The sequence below is a fragment of the Pteropus medius genome, unplaced genomic scaffold, assembly GCF_902729225.1.
Source record: "Pteropus medius unplaced genomic scaffold, Ma_sr-lr_union100, whole genome shotgun sequence".
Classification (NCBI taxonomy): domain Eukaryota; kingdom Metazoa; phylum Chordata; class Mammalia; order Chiroptera; family Pteropodidae; genus Pteropus; species Pteropus medius.
Genome location: NW_024340692.1, coordinates 3,102,216 through 3,120,439, shown reverse-complemented (window position 1 = coordinate 3,120,439; position 18,224 = coordinate 3,102,216). Strand labels below are relative to the sequence as shown.

Here is an 18,224-nt window from a genome sequence, read left to right as displayed (position 1 = left end):
TTCATCTCATTTTCAAGTTGCTTTTTTCTTGGTTCATTCGCTTGGTTGCTTAAACTTTTGAATACATTCAAAGGTTTTTCTGTCATTGGTTCTGTCAATTTATGCTTGCTTTTTGGTGTTCCTTTCAGGGCAAGAGTGCTTGGAGCTGCATACTCTGCCATTTTGCTGATGTCACTCATTGTATTCATTTTTAAATGATAGCTTTACCTAGATATAGGATTTTGTGTTGGCACACTTTTTTCTTTGAACACTTTGAATATCGTATCTTACACTTTCCGTCCTCCATTATTTCTGAAGAAGAGTCATTTGTTAATCTTACTGAGGTCTCTTGTAAATGATGAGTCATTGCTTGTGGTTTCAAAGAATTTCTTCTTGTCTTTGGCTTCCAACATTTTTACTATGATGTGTCTGTGGATCTCTGTGTGGATACTACTTGGAGTTTGTTAAGCTTCTTGCATGTGTAGAATAATGTTTTTCAGTGTTGTCGGGTAGTTTTCAGCCATTTCTTTGAATATTTTTTTCTGTTCTTTATACTCTTGCCTCTCCTGGTAGTCCCGTTATTCTTATGTTGTTGCATTTCGTAGCATCCCACATTTCTCTGAGGCTATAAATTTTTCATTATTCTTTTTATCGATTTATCTTCAAGTTTGTTGTTTTTATTGCTGTCAGTTTATATTAAATGTTGAGAGCTCCTCTAGTGAGGTTTTTTTTCATTTTCATTATTGTGTGTTTTAGCTCAAGAATTTCCATTTTGATGTTTTAAAATTATATCATTTTATTGATGAGATCTTGTCATTTTAACTTTTTATATTTTTTAAGATATGGTAGATTTTAAAGCATGGTTTTCTTTAACTATATTTAAATTTGAATAAATTAAGAATAAATATTAAATTTAGAAAATTTTAATGTTCAATATTAAAAGAATATTAAATAAATATTAAGCAAATAGAATACAAATTTAAATAGATTTATAATGGCTGTTTTGAAGTCCTTGTGAAGTCTGACATCTGGATCTTCTTGTGGGCAGTTTCTGTTGCCTGATTCCTCTCTTCTCTATGGATGATACTGTCCTGTTTCTTCACATTTTAACTTTTTGTTGAGAGTGGACATTTAACATTATATAGTGTGGCAGGTTTGGATACCAATTCCTCATTGCTGCATCCCCAGGGCTCGTTGATGTTTGCTCGTTTGGTTGTTTAGTGGTTTGGCTGAACCATTTTAGTAATGTCTATTTCCCCTGCAGTGTACAGCCTCTGATGTTGCTTTTCAGAAAGCACAGACTTGAACATGTCCACATTCACCCTGGGTTCATAGTGATTTTAGCAGGGCTCACTTTCACTGTTCTCTTGATTTTTCTATTAATATGTCTGTCACTGTTGGTGTTGGTCTCCAAAAATTGCTGACTGATTTTTCTATTGTTTTTGACAGCTGTTGGTCTCCAAAAATTGCTGACTGATTTTTCTATTGTTTTTGACAATGTCCTGGGACACAAATTGCTTCACATCAGATTTAATTAAATCTGAGCTTCTTTGTAGTGTGGTTACTTTTTAAAAATTTTGATAAAATAAACATTACATAAAATTCACAATCTTTCCCATTTTAAGTATACAGTTTAGTAGTAAAAAGTATATTGACATTGCTGCACAACCAATTTCCAGAACTTCTTTATCTTCCAAAAATGAAACTACAATCATTAAACAACTCCTCACTTTCCCCTCTGCACAGCCCCTGACATTCACCATTCTACTTTTTGTTTCTATGAGTTTGACTACTCTAGATACCGCATATAAATAGAATCATATTTTCATTTTTTGTAACTGGTTTATTTGGCTTCTCGTAATGATCTCAAGGTACATTTATGCTATTGCATATGTCAAAAATGTCTTTCCTTTTTTTTCATTGTGGTAAAAAACACATAACATAAAATCTGCCACATTAACCATTTGTATGTGTTCAGTTCAGTAGTGTTGTTTATATTTCACTGCTGTGAAAGAGATCGCTAGAATTTTTTCAACTCGTAGAATTGTAACTCTGTACCCATTAATAATAATTCTTTATTGTTCCCTAACACTAGCCCTTGGTGACCATCATTCTACTTTGTGTATCTATGAATTTGACTGCTCTTAAAAGCTTATATAGGTGGAATCATATGGTAATTGTCCTTTTGTGACCAATTTATTTCATTTACCATAGTGTCCTCAAGGTTCATCCATGTTGCAGCATACAACAGGATTTGTTTTTCTTTTTAAGGCTGCACTGTGTTTCTTATGTATATATTTTATTTATTCATCTGACATTTGAATTGACATTCCACACCTTGGCTATTGTGAGCAGTGCTGCTCTGAACATGGGTATGCAAATATCCTTTCAAGACCCTGCTTTCTATTTTTTTGAATATATACTCAAAAATGGGATTGCTGAATTATATGGTAGTTCCATTTTTAATGTTTTGAGGAACCCCATATTGTTTTCTGTTTGCCATGCAGGTCACACCACTTTACAGTCCTTCTAGCAATGTACAAGGGTTCCAACTTCTCTTATCTCAGCTAACACTTGTTATTTTTTTTTCTCTTCTTTTTTTCCTCCCTCTCTGTCTCTCCCTCTCTCTGTATCTTTTGCTTCCTCCCCTCTTCCCCTCTCTCTTCCTTTTCCCTCCCATTCCTCCCTCTCTTCCTCTTTTCTTCTTCCTCTTCCTCTTCTTTCCTCTTCCTCTTCTTCCTGTCGTTTCTGAGAAGAGTAACCTGTGACTGATATAAAAGTTATTGTTTGCATTAAAATTTTTTTAATTAAGTGAAAACAAAAAATTAAAATTTAAAACACTAATTTTTACTGTCATTTTGTAGACTAGTTAGCTAAATCTAACAGACTCATTTTTATTTATTTATTTCATATTAATTATATTTGATTTTTATCTGTATTTTAATTTTAGGCCTTTGAAGATAATTTAATCCAAGCAAGGAAAGAAATTGAAGTTTCACAGAGTAAATATAATGCTCTGTCATTACAGTTAAATAACAAACAGACTGAACTTATCCAGAAGGATATGGATATTACTCTGGTCAGGCAAGTATATTCAATTTTTAATTTAACATTATAGAAATAGCATTAATTGTTCAGAATGGCAGCATTTACGTTTATTATTAACACCCCAAAATGACAACAGTGTATCATTGATGGGTACATATGTTTATGCATTGAAACTATGCGGAACTATATGCATCAAGCTGGAAATAGTTTACTGGGGAGAACCAGGGGCTTCACAGGAATGGGAAAAGCATGCTCAACGAGGAGGCTTGTTTCGATTTTTAACAAGGATGATGCATTCATTTATTGTTTCCTTTTAAAATTCCTAGCCATATGCTATATATAATATTCATTATTGTTACAATGAAAAATAATGAGAAACCCATTTTGACTTTTTATTTTATCATATCGTAAGTAGTATTAGTTTGTGAAAGTCAATATCAAAATAGTATTGTAGTGCTACTCAAAGTGGGATTACTTGAAAAACTTGTGTTTTTAAGAATTTTGAAAGATTTTAAACTATCTATTAATATATAATTACCTTTATCAGAAAATAGCATTAGAACAAATAATAAATATATAAACATATACATATATATATTACGTCATGTGTATATGCATACATACCCATATATATGTATGTATAGTTTTTTTACTTAATTAAAATAAATCATACAAAGTTTATCATATAACTCTATAAGCACAATTTCATCCCCTGGTGCTACCACTATATATAGTATGTGTGTGTGTAAAATGTATTTATATGTCATAAATACATAAATATCACATATTCATATATTTATATATTTAGCATATTGCAAGAGATACATATATACACACATATATGTGCATATGTATATGAGTAGGATTTTATATAGTAATCTGTTACCCAAGCAAAGATTCATTTTGACATAGTTTAAAAAACTTTTTATCACAGGGGTGAGGAAAAGTATAAACTTTGTAGATGATAGACTGGTTGGCTAATCTATTCATGTTATAATTATTTTTTTAAGTCAATAATTTGATGAAGTCAGATAATTCTAAGTAGTAATAGAATCTTAGATTTAGATGAAATTTTAAAATTATTTATTCTTATCTTCTTTTCAATAAGATAATATAGCTTTTAGTCTTTGCTTGATACTTTTAGTTTATGTTTCTTTGTTCTTTTCAAGACTGTTCTTATAATTTTATATTATTTGAATTTGAACATCGTTTCATATATTGAGTTGAAATTTGCCTTTTTATATTATCCACTTATTTATTTTGGTTCCTTATCTAGAGAATCTCAGAGGTACTCTAATCTCCGTTCTACAGCACAGATCTTGAAATAATAGAAGATAACTTTATCAATAACATTTTTTATGAATTTATTAAACTCCTCTTATTTCTCATTTTTCATATATATATATTTCACAGATGTTATACTATTCGGGATTCCCTTTCTGAATACATTCCATAATGTCAGCATCTATATCAACAATATTTTTCTTAAAATATGGCACCTATAACTGCACAAAATATTCCAATGGTGACCTTTCCTTTTTAGAGTATGATGGTACTAAGCTATTGGGTAGAACATGGGATTCATCCCAGGGTATAATGCAGTGTTAAGTGCATGAGGTTTTAATAATTATGTTTTCTACTAAATTTTGCCCCTGTGTTTGTATACATGAATTTAGAGTATAGTAAGAGCTATAAACTACAGCAAATAGGGCAATAATATCCAATTATGAACATTTTCTTATAGAATGATATAAGAATGGACCATATGTAATTTCGAGTTTTATAGTAAGAACTCATAGAGGATGAGGAAGTAGCAGAGTTGTAAGTTTGAATCAGAAGACGTTGACACAGACCCTCATTATAGGATAGTAGTTGAAATATCTGCAGTTTCTCCTGAGTTGTCTGAATAAAGATTACCTATTGGATATACTACATATTTTCTTTCTTTCATCATTTTTACTTCTTGCGAGTGGGTGGTTCGGTGGTGGTTTTGATATACTAGCATCTCTTTCTTGAATTTGTATGTTGTACAAAAGACACAAAGCCATAATTGTGGGATACATGATCAAGGCACTTTCTTATTTGAATATACTTTTTCTTTTTGATAAACAATGTAGTTAACATAACTTTATTTCTTTATGAGTTTATTTCTTTGGTATTCATTATCATTTGCATATTTATTGAATATTTAATTCATATAACCCATTGTGCTTGGAATGTTATTATGAACTACGTGAAATGCTTTTTACCCTGAGTTAGAGTATAAATAAATAAGTGTATAAATACATTTATAATAATACACATGTCTGTAATATATACAGAGTAACTTAATATATACCTGGAACTTGAATGAAAAAATCTAGCCAATTAAGTTACCTAAAATTTTTGCCTTAATTGTTAATGGTTTTATGATTATGTAGAGGATGGGCTAAATGAATATTAGCCCACCTTCCATTGAGTTTAGAATTTTTCTTAGAAATTAGTTGTAAATCTTCTATAAAAAAATGAAAAAATAGAGCTCAAGACAGTGCAGTCATAATTTTGGTTAGGAATATCATCACAGTCAGAATCCCGAAATTGGATTGACAAATCTGGATTGCTGGTGTCCCCAGGCATTTAGCAGAAGCAAGTATAAAAGTATAAATTATACTTGCTTGGATGATGATAAAACAATTATTTCTTCAAATTATGTCTACAGTTTTGCAAATAAATGTCTTGTACATAGTCAGAAATATCACCTATGTAGTAAGGCAAAAGTAAAAATTTAAAAACATAAGAACTAGAAATGAAGGAAAAAGGCCTTAGATTTGCCTATATGATTAATTCAAATCGAAAATTAAAAATATTTATAGAAACATTGTTTAAATTAATAAATGAGTTTAAGCACACTTGGTAGATACAAGTAAGTGTGTAAAATTTAATTGTACTTTTTTGCCACCGAAAAGGTTAGGATATGGATTTAGAAATAATATAACTTAAATATGACTAAAATATGAAGAATAAGTATAATGAGAAGTGTGTATTATATTTATACAAGGAACTATAAAACACTGAGAAAAATAAAAAGTCTGATATGTGCAGGGATATACAAAGTTCATGATTTGGAAGACTCAATATGATAAAGATGTCAGTTCTCTCCAAATAGAATTGAGATTCAAATTATTAACAATAGGAAACCCTTACTACCCCTAGACCAGAAGGGGCAGGCTGTTATCAAATCTCTGTGAGAAGTCTAGCCCTGGGAAAGGCTAATAAGGATAATTATCCTTAGAGGAACAGAGAAACTGCCAACTGTGGCTCAGCAGAGAGGGAGCTAGGGAAAGAAATCCTTGACTTCTTTCATCTTTACCCTCTTTTCATCTAGCACTTCCATGTAATCAAAGTCAGACCCAGAGGACAAGGATCCAGTGTAATGCGGTCTGTAGTGGTTAGCCTCGTAGGCTAGAGTACTAGAAAGTAGAGCAGAGATGATGAAGATTGGATAAGAGAATACGTGGCTCATTCTCCATTATTGCTCTTTTTTTTTTTTCTTTTAGCTTTCCTGGGCATTTATTGCTTATTAATTTTTCTGTATAAACTTTAGAGTAAACTTGCTTATTTTTTGTTGGGTACTTAAGTAGAGCATCAAATTTGTAAGTAATTCTAAAAGAACTGACATGTTTACAATGTCGTTCTTCATGTCTTAGAGTATGGTATGCTATTCCATTTGTTTCAGAACCTTTGTGTCCTTACAAAATGTTTTATGTTCTTTCTTATAAGGGTTTTGGCATTTCTTGTGGCTTATTCCTAATCTAGTTTGTTGCTCCAGTTTGGATCTTAGAATAGAAGAAAGCCACATGTAAACATGTAATGTGAACAAGCAATAAATCTTCCTTGTAAGGCTGTTTGTTTGTTTGTTTGTTTTTTTATCAAACTTGAACTGTATAAACTTTTTATTATCCTAAATTATCCCACAGCCCACATAGCATTGCTGTAACTTAAAGATCGTTGGTTTGTCTTTCAGCAACACAATATTTTTAACAGAACTTAAGATTCTTCTTGAGATGAGAAAAAGCATTGCTGGTTCTTAACATTCTCTCAGCTCAACCCACTTTCCTTTTCCATCAGACTTTCCTTTTTCATTTGTGTCTAGAGATAACTTCTCAAGATCGAACCTACCAATTAACTTTATTTTCCATAGAATTGATTTTCCTCATAACTGCTTTTATTATGAATTTTAATGCTATTATGTATGGCATCATTCTTTTCACTTCATCCATTTCATCATTCATTTCATGTCATTTCATCATTTAACAACTGTCTTATTCCACATATTCAAAAAAACAGAGCCCGCGTGAAGGATTATGTTCTTGCTTGGGGAATTCAATTCCAAGGCAAAGTAAGTGAGAGAAGAAGAATCTGAGGCAGGAAAGCATAAAAAGTATTAAAGGAAATGCATTATTGTGCTGGATACTGCTTGACAAAGAGCTATGAAAAGACAGCATGTGCACAGAATTAGCCATTCAGGTTGATTCTGGACTCACTGTAGAGAGAAGTCACGCCCTGCAGCAATCCATCAGATGGAAAAAGAAAAAAAAGTTACCTGTCTGGTTTCTTCTTGTGTTTTACCTTACTTTGGCCAAAGTTTGCTGCTTATATCATCATGCCTGTGCAGTAGCATTTTATCTTAATCTGGAAGTGGTGCAAGGAGACAAATGTGCTAGGCATGCAGCTCGTTGACCTCAAGTGATGGAACCACATGAACTGTATGAATTTCATAGGCTGAAGTGGTATTTAATAGGCTGAGGCAGAACAAAGGACTGAGACTCTAGGAGGCAGGTGAGGCTGAATCTGAAAAAGCACATTAGATATGTCTAATACAACAAAAAAATATTTAATAAGAGACAGGAATTGTCCTAGGTGCTCTTTAGCAGTGAATAAAAATGTCTCTGCTTTTACAGAGATTTTATTAAGATCATCTTCACATCTTGACTTACTATTAATAATTTAGAGAGGTATGATTTTTTTCATACTTTTTCTAGGCCTTCCTTCTAATTCCTTTAGTAACTCCTATTCAGAAGTATTCTTTTCCTCTGAGTATGCACAATAAAATTTTTTCCCCTTAATTCTAAATATTCTCCCTTTTATAATAAGCCCTGCTAGTTTTTCTTTACTTATTTTCAAATGAGGAAAGATCTAGACAAATTCAGTGTTTTCTAGTGGTCCAGATGTGTGTTTCATAAGCCTTCTTTGATACTTATTTTGAGTGTCAGTATCAAAATAAGTATCAAAGAAGGCTTATGAAACACACATCTGGACCACTAGAAAACACTGAATTTGTCTAGATCTTTCCTCATTCCAAGTTTCATATTTGCAACATTAGTGTACATTCCATTGTATCAACTTTTCAGAGTGGTGTAGAGAGACACAGAGAAAACACATCTATATGGTATTAGATTATGCTTCCATCGAACTTACTGAGAGTATGCCCAGAAGATAGCATGAGATGAGAATTAAGAATATGCTTTTCCCTTTGTTGATTTTTAATCTCCTAGTGCCTCCCTCATGAGTGTGCTTCTTCTGAGTAAATGTATATTTTATTAAATGCAAGCCAACTACTATTTTCGCTCTTTGTAAAGAAATAACAAAGATCTTCTAAGCATCGGAGGAGAAATAAATTTGCTGTGTTTTACATTATATTGAAAGACATGTTTTTATCTACATCATGTCCCTTTTCTAAATCCAACATTTACTTAGCTCTCCTGGCAAACATATGTCTTGACTATATACTCTGATAGAATTTTATTCTACATCTAGTGCTTTTCTCCTTTGATTATTCTTGCCATTTTTATTCTTGAAAAATAGCAGTGCTCAGCAAGCATTATTACTATGGGTCATTTCTCCCCTCCTCTTTGAGAATTACATTTCCTTGAGGTTTTGTGCCATTCTTGATTCTCTTCTCTTCCCTTCCCCATTTTTGAACTGTTATTTTCTGCAAGTTTCAGGTTTTTGAATAGTTACAAATGGTGCTATAGTCTGAATGTTTGTGTCCACCCAACATTCATATGTTGAAATCCTAATGCTTGATGTGATGGCATTAGGAGGTGGGGCCTTTTGGCAGTACTTTTGTCATGAGGTTAGAGACTTCATGAAAGAGATACGTGTTCTTTATAAAAGAACCTTTTAGAGCTCCTTAGTGCCTTCCATTATATGAGGATACAAAAAGAAGTCTATGACCCCCAAAAGGGCCCACACTCGACTATGTTTGCTCTCTGATCCAACATCCAGCCTACAGAATTATGAGAAATAAATTTCTTTTGTTTTTAAGTTACTCAGTCAGTGATATTTTGTTATAGCAGCCTGAAAGGACTGAGACAGATGGTGTCTGTACATGTATCTGTATGAGTGCAAGGGTTGTTGGATTTAGAGAACATTAATATTCTAAACCTCTAAAAAGGAGAATTCATTTCTCCCATACTAATGCTCTCTATCTGTGACAATTGCCAGCATATTTCTTTTGTTTCTTCTTTCTTTTAAGAATTATCTTATGTGGCTGAGTCATTGGTTTGAAGTGATAGGTAAAGTTTCCATTAAAAACATACAGTTTCCAAAATATATACTATAAAGTGTATTTCTGTGAAATATATCTTTATTAATATCTTTCTCTTCAAATCGAATACATAAAATATTTTCCACTTTTTATATGATCTGTATCATACAGGATTCACTACTACAGGAATCTAGAAACCTTTATCCCAGAGGTGTAGATTTCCTCACCAGTTCATTTGTCCTCCTACTTGCCAATTTCACCCTTGGTAGGATGATAGGACGGGTTTCCCCTTATGTTGGTTGCTCTCCTTCCGACTTCTTTGCCTCGTCATTTTCTTCAAGCTAGATAAGAGGAGTCATGGAATTCAAGCCCAGGCCCTGAGACTGGAAACTGGTGATGCTTTAAAAAACTTTGGTTTGAAACTTCATTTGCCTATTGGGATGTTTTTTTACTGGATGCTGGAATCCTTTTTTAATACATTTAAAGTTCTGTATAATATACAAGGAAAGGTTGACTTACTTTGTATTCAGAAGTGTCTGATAACTATTGTTGGCATTAGTGTTTATCAGTTCTTGGAGCTGAAGTGTAAGTTAATTTCAATAAGAAGGTGGTACTATGTCTGTATATCCAGGGTTTTTATTACCATCAAGCTGTAAAAGAAAATTGATAAGTATTTGGCTTTGAAAGTCATAGTAGGTATATCAATACTTCCTAGGTATATGTGATAAATATTAAATACTTTATATATTATTTCTTTTATTAAAATTTTTGCCTGTGGTAAAAACAATAGTTGAAAAAATTGGAAGCCAATCTATAACCTTAGATGAACACAATTATTTAACTGAGATGATCTTTATTCGTGCTTCTCTCTATTTATTGCTTGCTTTGCACAGGAAGGAGCTACAAGAATTGCAGAATCTTTACAAACAGAACAGTGCACATACAGCACAGCAAGCAGAGCTGATCCAGCAGCTTCAAGTTCTCAATATGGACACGCAGAAAGTACTGAGGAATCAGGAAGATGTTCACACAGCTGAAAGTATATCATATCAAAAAGTATGCTTTTATTCTGTCATAAAAATGTAAATTTACATGTATGAACTTATAAAAATATATAGAATTCAAATTTTTTCAATTTTCAACATTTCTTTATTACTCCCTTTTATATATGTTTCTTCAAAATTAAAAATGAAATATTCAATTTGGTAATGTTTAAAATTTTGTGTTTTCTTTATGGCTATTAAAGGTGAAACATTTAAAATATAGATGCAGCTTTATTCTGTAGGATATTGTTTTGATAAATTGGAGTTTTGATATCTGCTATGAAACATACTAGGATGGTAGCCCTCAAGCCAGGAAGGATTTGGAGAATGGAATTAGCCTTAATTATTCATCAAGAATGATTCTAGTTTATGACCTAAAACAGTCTTTCATTACAGAAATTGAGTTTTATTTTATTGGTAAATTTGCACAAACACAAATGAGTATGCTGATGAGGTCTTCGGGATCAATATTTTCCAAGGATTTTTCTCTATTTATTTCGTGTGTTTCCTTTGAGTAGTCATTTTACTTTATAGTTTTAGGAGTCACTCATGAAGGCTGCTTAGGTATGCTGACTGACTCAGCAACAATAGTTACAGATAGTAATTAACAAAAAATACTTTTATTGAATTCTGTATGTTATGTATAGTGTACTAAGTTATTTATAGAAATAAGTTCTTATATAGGTCGACCCTGTGAGATTGATGTTATTCACTCGTAATAGTTGAGGCAACCAAGGCTGAGAAGTTAAGTAATACAATTTTGTAATTCTGGGATTTTTTTCTTTTTAAACTTCTAAAAAAAAAGCACAATGAAAACCTAATATCTATAATTAGCATGAAATAAATAACTATTAAGTAAATTTTAAACACATTTTTCAATGATGCTTTGAAAAAGTGGTTTTATGTGTTCTGTTCTATGTGGTCCTTTTGAGTTTTCTTTAGGACTTGGATGATACGATGCAGAAGTGTAGCACCTGTCTTCTCCACTTCAAATAGAGGAGCTCCACTTTTTGTTTCATATGGTGGGATTGCTCATTATGCTTTTGTTTCTAAACCAGGCTCCATTGCTAAAATGACTTGAAAAACTGGACCTTATTGGACTGTTTTTTCCTTTTTCAATTATTATTTAACTCAAAAATTTCTTTTTTTTTTCTTAATTTTTGCTTAAAAGTCCCTGGCAATTTATATTCAAATATAACATGTTACCATCCTCTGTGAAAAGAGCCTCCATCATTATTCTTCAGCCAGTGATTTTACAAATTTGGTTTCTTTTATTTTGCTATAGCATCACAACTTTTAACTTTTTGACCTGCAGATATTTTATACTTGTTTTTCTTTTTTCCCAGAAAATACATTAGTTGTAGAGTTCAGGATTTTTAAATTTGAGGATGATCATACTGTTTTATTTATCATAAATAAACAGTATGCTGCTATTCAGACTTCCAGTGTTTATTTATATTAAATTATTCATCCAGTCTTAGAATATTTTACTTAATACTTCCCCTTATTCCTCTTCCACATATATTTTTCTAAAAATTTCCTAATAAATTTGAATAATCTAATAGTCCATGCTTTAATGAGATGAAATTGTTTACTTAAAAATTAAGATTTTCAAATATATTTTCACATAAATTAATTTTATTGTTTACAAATGATAATTGTGGCCTAGCTTTAAGACTCAGGTGAATTAAAAAAAATATTCCATTAATACTAGTATTAATAAAATAAATAAAATATTACATAAATATAATTCACCTCCAATTCTTACTTAGCTTAGTTCTTTAAGAGTTAGCTCTTAATTTATTTTTTTTATAATGGAGCTTCTTTGTTTCCTCTCATTCTTTTAGTTCACTTCTCTTCACTTTTTTTCTTCCCATTTCCCCTTTTTTTCTCCCATTTATTAAGTTGATTTATATCATAGTATCCATTTCATTATCTGGAAGAAGGGTTAAAAAAAAAAAAAAACAGTTGGCCACAGTGGGATGAGGGGAATAAAGAGGGGAGACAAAGGTGAAGAGAGAAAACTGAAAAGAATTTTGAGCACAGAAAAGAGATGTGGCATATTTTCCCAGAAGACTCCATAACAAATTATTAGTCTCATAAATAAAATTACCTAACAGATAATGTACAGTGCTCCTGTGGAAGAGAAACTCCGAAGAGAAATAAAAATAAGCTAGTGTGTTTTCTTCTTCTGAGTATATAGCCATTTATATAAGTTTTAATAATTTTTCTACCTTTGCATGTCATTTATATACATGTGTGTGATTTAAATATAGATGGGAATTGTATCAGTAGTTATGATTTCTAGACCATCTAACATGTTTAGGGTACTAAATATGTATTTTATCATCTTTTATTCTATTTAATGATAATTACATGACACGAGCTAATATCAATCCGGGAAAATAAGGAGTTAGGTTATACATACTTTTAGTTTAAACTGCATGCTAAATCAGAGTTTTTCCTTCTCATTTTTCTACTATAAACAGATATAATTTTCACCTGTAGAATTTTCGTCTCAATTAGAGTAGCAAAGAGTATACTTACTCACTAAATATGGAAATTTTACATTTTAAACAAATTAGTCCTTGGGTCACAGAGCATATACATTATCAAAATTTTTAAGGTAAATAAAATATATCATTCTTCAACAGTAATAAAAATATGGGAAAAAGAGTACTGCAGTCTAAGCCCCTCAAAATTAAAGGACTTGGGGTTTGGGGTCCTATTTCTGGAGATAACTTGCTTTCTGTCCCTTGGAGATCCTCTTAACCATTTTTAACTTTAGTTTCTACAACATGAAGAATAATAAGCATAATAAATTACTTATGAATTATAATGATGATTTCTTAAGTATATTAGGGAATGTATGATTAAATGTTTATAGGCCAGAATCTTGCAGAAGAGTCTCGTCTATTGCAGTTTTTTGGACTATTAGAGGAAAGAAAGTAGAGAAAAGAGCCTCTCTGAAAACTGCTCTAAGCAGTTGTGATTGCTAATAGGGAAAATGTTACTAACTCAGGGTGCTTAAACCGGTGCAGATGAATATTTTATTATATTACCTAATTTACTCACTTGAGAACTTTTTTTGACTCACTCTACTGTTATTAATGGAATGAGAATAAGATGGTATCTAACCAGTGGACTGGAACATCCTAAACCTTTGCCTCCTTACAACATCTCCTAGAGAAATAAACATTTTATTATCCTGAGGCTTTATCACTACAAAATACTTCAGAAATAAAAATAATCTTAACTGCTTGAAGGCTTTTTTAGCCAAGTTTATTGGTGTACTGGGCCTAGAATTAAAAATGGCCAGAGGGCTGTCTTTGCTTCCTTTACTCTAAGTTCACAACTGTGTGGTCTTCTTGCTATTAAATAAGTGAAACCCAATCAGCTATCAGAAAAAATAGGCAAGTAAGAGATGTACATTTGGAATAAAACTAAGGAATACGAGACCATTTGTCCCAGTTCCTAGGGCTGGTATACATCATCTGTCCTGGGCTTTCTCAGTTCTTTTCACTTGCTGCCTGGAAGGATGGATATTTTCAGAGAGTTTGCCTCAGTGTCTGGAGTTACCCATCCAGTCATTTCAGATCAAACCAGGGCGACTTCTAAATAGGAATACAACTGCATAAACTTCTTGGAAGAGAGCAAAGTAGAGAACACAAGAAGATTGCTGTTGGTCTTCATTTTTATGCAAGCAAGAAAGAAGGGAAAGGAAAAGAGACAAGGAAAGAGATATTGATATAGAGCCTTTTCCCATGAATGAATAGGCCCAGAAGAATCTTACATCTGTAAAGGAAGACCCAAGTCATGACATCCAAGATAAAAGTATACCATACCCATGGCACTAATGACCAATAAATTGATTCTCAATCCTGACCACACACTATCACCATTACTGAAACTGGCAATGTGAAGGGAAATTAGGAGTTTTTCTTTATTAATACTTACCAGCATTCATGAGTTTTTCAAATATTTGAAATCTGTAAATTCTTTTTATTCATGTATTTTTTACTGATATGTGATTCAAAATCTATAAATTCTTTAATAATATTATTTTCTATTATTTTCTTCCAAAGAAATTAATTTGTGCTGATGGGGTAAAACTGGTTAGTACTAAAACTGTACAAATAAGAGAAAGTGGGTAAATAACCTCTAAACTGAATGTTTGACTCCATATGCTATTGGGCAGACCTTCACTCATCCTAGCTTCAGATATCTATAGTCAGGTTAGCTCTTGTCTCTAGATTTTGCTTTTCTCTTTTCTGCCTTGAGCTCAATCATGAAAGCAGCAACAGGTAGGTTACTATAAGCCCACTCTGATCCCTTCATTGTTCCTTAAAGCTGTCAGGTTCCTACTGTTTCTTCCCTCCTAGACTATCTGATGATATCAGCTGTGGAAAGGACATTGGACATACTCCCTGGTATGAAGGTAATTGGAAAGTACAAATTTATGTCCCGAAATTATTTATTAATCATTTAGGCAATCCTTCCTTAATAAAAATTGCTTAGACTTTGACTGTAAAGTGGAATGGATTATTTAAAGTATCTACGATAGTAGAGTTGTAATCCCTTATAGAAAATAAGGAGGAGTGGTTTGGAGGGTCTTGTTTTTATGGCGACATATATGAGAAAAAGCATTAGGAAAGAAGTTTCACAAGCCTTTTTTAATTTTAAACTTAGAAATTAAAGTATAGCATACATATAGAAAAGTAGTCTACCATCTTTTGTGTAGTTAAGTTTCTTCCCACAAGGCAAGACCAGCTAATGGAAGATTCTACCCATCTAAAAACCTGCTGTATTAGCTACATAATTTTGAGATTCTTCCATGGGAGATTTTGCTTTTGTTATAAGATCACACTATTAGCCTTATATATATAAAGGAAAAACAGCATAAATTTTAGTTCTGTGTCACTTTCTCAGTGTCATCAGCAAATATACATATGGATTCTTTATGTAAATTAGTTACCCTTAATTGAATTATGTCTCATTAAATCACAATCATAAGTTAGAATTTTCTTCAGAAAATAAGTTCATGTGTATTGAAGGAGTACCATTGTTAACTATATATGAATCTCTGTATGATACTATTTATGTGCCATATGGTACCTCGGTTTTAATAAACTTTTGTTTTAAATTTATTTAATGCATGTCGCCTTGAGTTAAAAAAAATTAAAGTTATCTATCATGCCTTCAAAACATTGCTCCTATTTTATCATTCTGTTCAAGGTCTTCAATGATTCCTTGTTGTCTATAGGAACAAGTTCAACCTCCTTAATCTGGCATTCAGATGTCTTTACATCCTGTCCACAGTCTTATTGCCTGACTTTGCTTCTTACTATTCTTCTTACTATTTCTGTTCGTCCTCCCCTACTGCAGCAGTAGATGCTAATTTATCCTAAATGGGAACATATAAGTCAACCTTAATGAACTCCCAATGACTCGTAGTTTTTCTTTTTTTTAATTTCAAATGTATGTATCAAGTCCAATAAGGCTGACATATCTTATGCTTCCTTGCTGTCCTTTCCTATCACTGTGCTTATTTTTAAAAATTTTTTGACATTTTATCATTTTTAGAATGACTTTTTGTTTTCATTCAATTCCTATAATACCATCATGGTTCAATTTTTTATGATGCTCTCTGAGATTCATATATTTCTTAAAGTGTTTTCATCCTTCTTAAAAATTTAGCACACTTTTTTTTATTATACTAGCCAATAATATATATTGCTTTTTAAATATTAATTGTAGTTTTATATTTATATTTGATCATATCATTTAGTTTTCCACATGTTTATGTCTTATTTCCCTTCTTAGACTACTAAAATAACTTGAGTGTGAGGACTGTGTCATATACAGTCCTGATACATATGTGTATGTGTGTGCATATATGTATATGATAAGGACTATGTCATATACAGTCCTGATACGTGTGTATAGACATAACTTTTATTGATTATTAATAAATTTGGATATATTTTTTGAAACAGCTTTACAATGAGTTACATATTTGTTTTGAAACCACAAAATCAAGTGAAGCTATGCTCCGGCAAAGTGTTGTTAGTCTTCAGGATCAGCTATTTCAAAAAGAGCAAGAAAATGCTAAATTAAAAGAAAAGCTTCAGGAATCACAAGGAGCACCGTATCCTTTACCTCAACAAAGTGATTCAGAGCACTCAGAACAGGTGAGAGATGTTTTATAAATATGTTGCCCATTATAAAAATGTTGCCATATATTAAATCATCTGCAATTTACTAAAACATAAAAATTTAAATACATTTGCAAATATTAGAACGTAAGTTGTTACATATAGTTTTGTGTTGTGCTATATTTTATACTCTGTATAGTGAATATTATACAATATGATTCATATAGAAATGCATGTAGAAACAGATTATATCTGGTGTAGTTGTCGTGATGAAACAGTTTGCTAATTTATATTAAGGAAGAGAAAATTAATAGGTCATGCCCATTTTGAGACTTTTTAAATGAGATGATGGAATGGAAAGAGTATTGTACAGGAAGTCTCATAAAGTACTTGCCGAAATGCCTGGTGTATGGTACTTAATACCTTTTAGTCCCTGTTCTGCCATTTCCTTGATGTGTGGTTTTAGACAGTTTAATTGACCTTTCTACTTATTTCCTGTGCTGTTAAATGAGATAGTATAACCATATAGATTAATATGCAGGTTCAGGATTCAAATAAATCTGGGATCAAATTATAGCTCTGCCTTTGAAGTTCGTGAACTTGAACGAATTTATTAAACCTTTTAGCTTATTTTCTCACAAATGTCGATATTAATGGTATCTATGTCATAGAGCTTTGAGGATTAATGAGACAATGCATGTCAAATGCAGAGCTTGGCATATAGTAAATGTTCATCGGTACCTCTTTTTAGATAATCTTCAAGGTAACTTTCAGCAGTAAATATAGATTGTAAAAAAAATCTTGTTCCTATTAGTTAAGTGTTTTTAAGCACCCGGCACTTCTTTAAATTTTAGTATTTATTGATATAATTCAGAATTGGAATTAACATGAACAGGTAATCGGATGCTTGAATGTTTATTGATTGAAGAACAATAACTTTTGAACCCTGCATATTTTCTTTTGCTAACACCTCAACCTTAACGCAGCAATTTTTAAATTTGTATCATATTGCATTTTTGGACATCAGGTGCATAGAATTGGATTAATCATAAAATTTGTATCATGACACAGTATTATTACACGCGTTGGTCTATTTTATTTAATTAGTTTGTTTATTATAATAAACACCCTTGGTTCCACCAACTAATCAAAGGACTATAACATTCCTAATGACTTACATCTACCTCTGTGCTCCTCTGTTATCTGGTACCCTGGTTCTCTCACCAGACATAATTAACCACTAAACTGTTTATTGCTTTGATTATTTTTTTAAAAAGTTTTATCACATACAAATTTATGAGAAAATAGTATATTGTCTACTTTTGTCACTAATACAAATGTATCATGTGTTATTGCTTTGGGATTTGGCAATTTTGGCTCATCATTTATGTTATTAAATTTCATCTACATTGGTATAATGGATCATTTTTTTTTACTGATTTAAAATATTATATGTGATGATATCATAAC

General features: G+C 31.7%; 1 protein-coding gene across 5 annotated transcripts in view; it reads left to right on the top strand.

Annotated features, from left to right (window-relative positions):
• Positions 1-18,224, top strand: part of CNTLN (centlein) — a 255,643-nt gene that overhangs the window by 82,769 nt on the left and 154,650 nt on the right. For all 5 annotated transcript variants that reach the window (XM_039870922.1, XM_039870887.1, XM_039870754.1 and 2 more), the window contains 3 exons: positions 2,930-3,063; positions 10,450-10,612; positions 16,596-16,790. In XM_039870922.1, the coding sequence (XP_039726856.1) occupies positions 2,930-3,063; positions 10,450-10,612; positions 16,596-16,790 (492 nt within the window). The remainder of the gene's footprint in view (positions 1-2,929; positions 3,064-10,449; positions 10,613-16,595; positions 16,791-18,224) is intronic.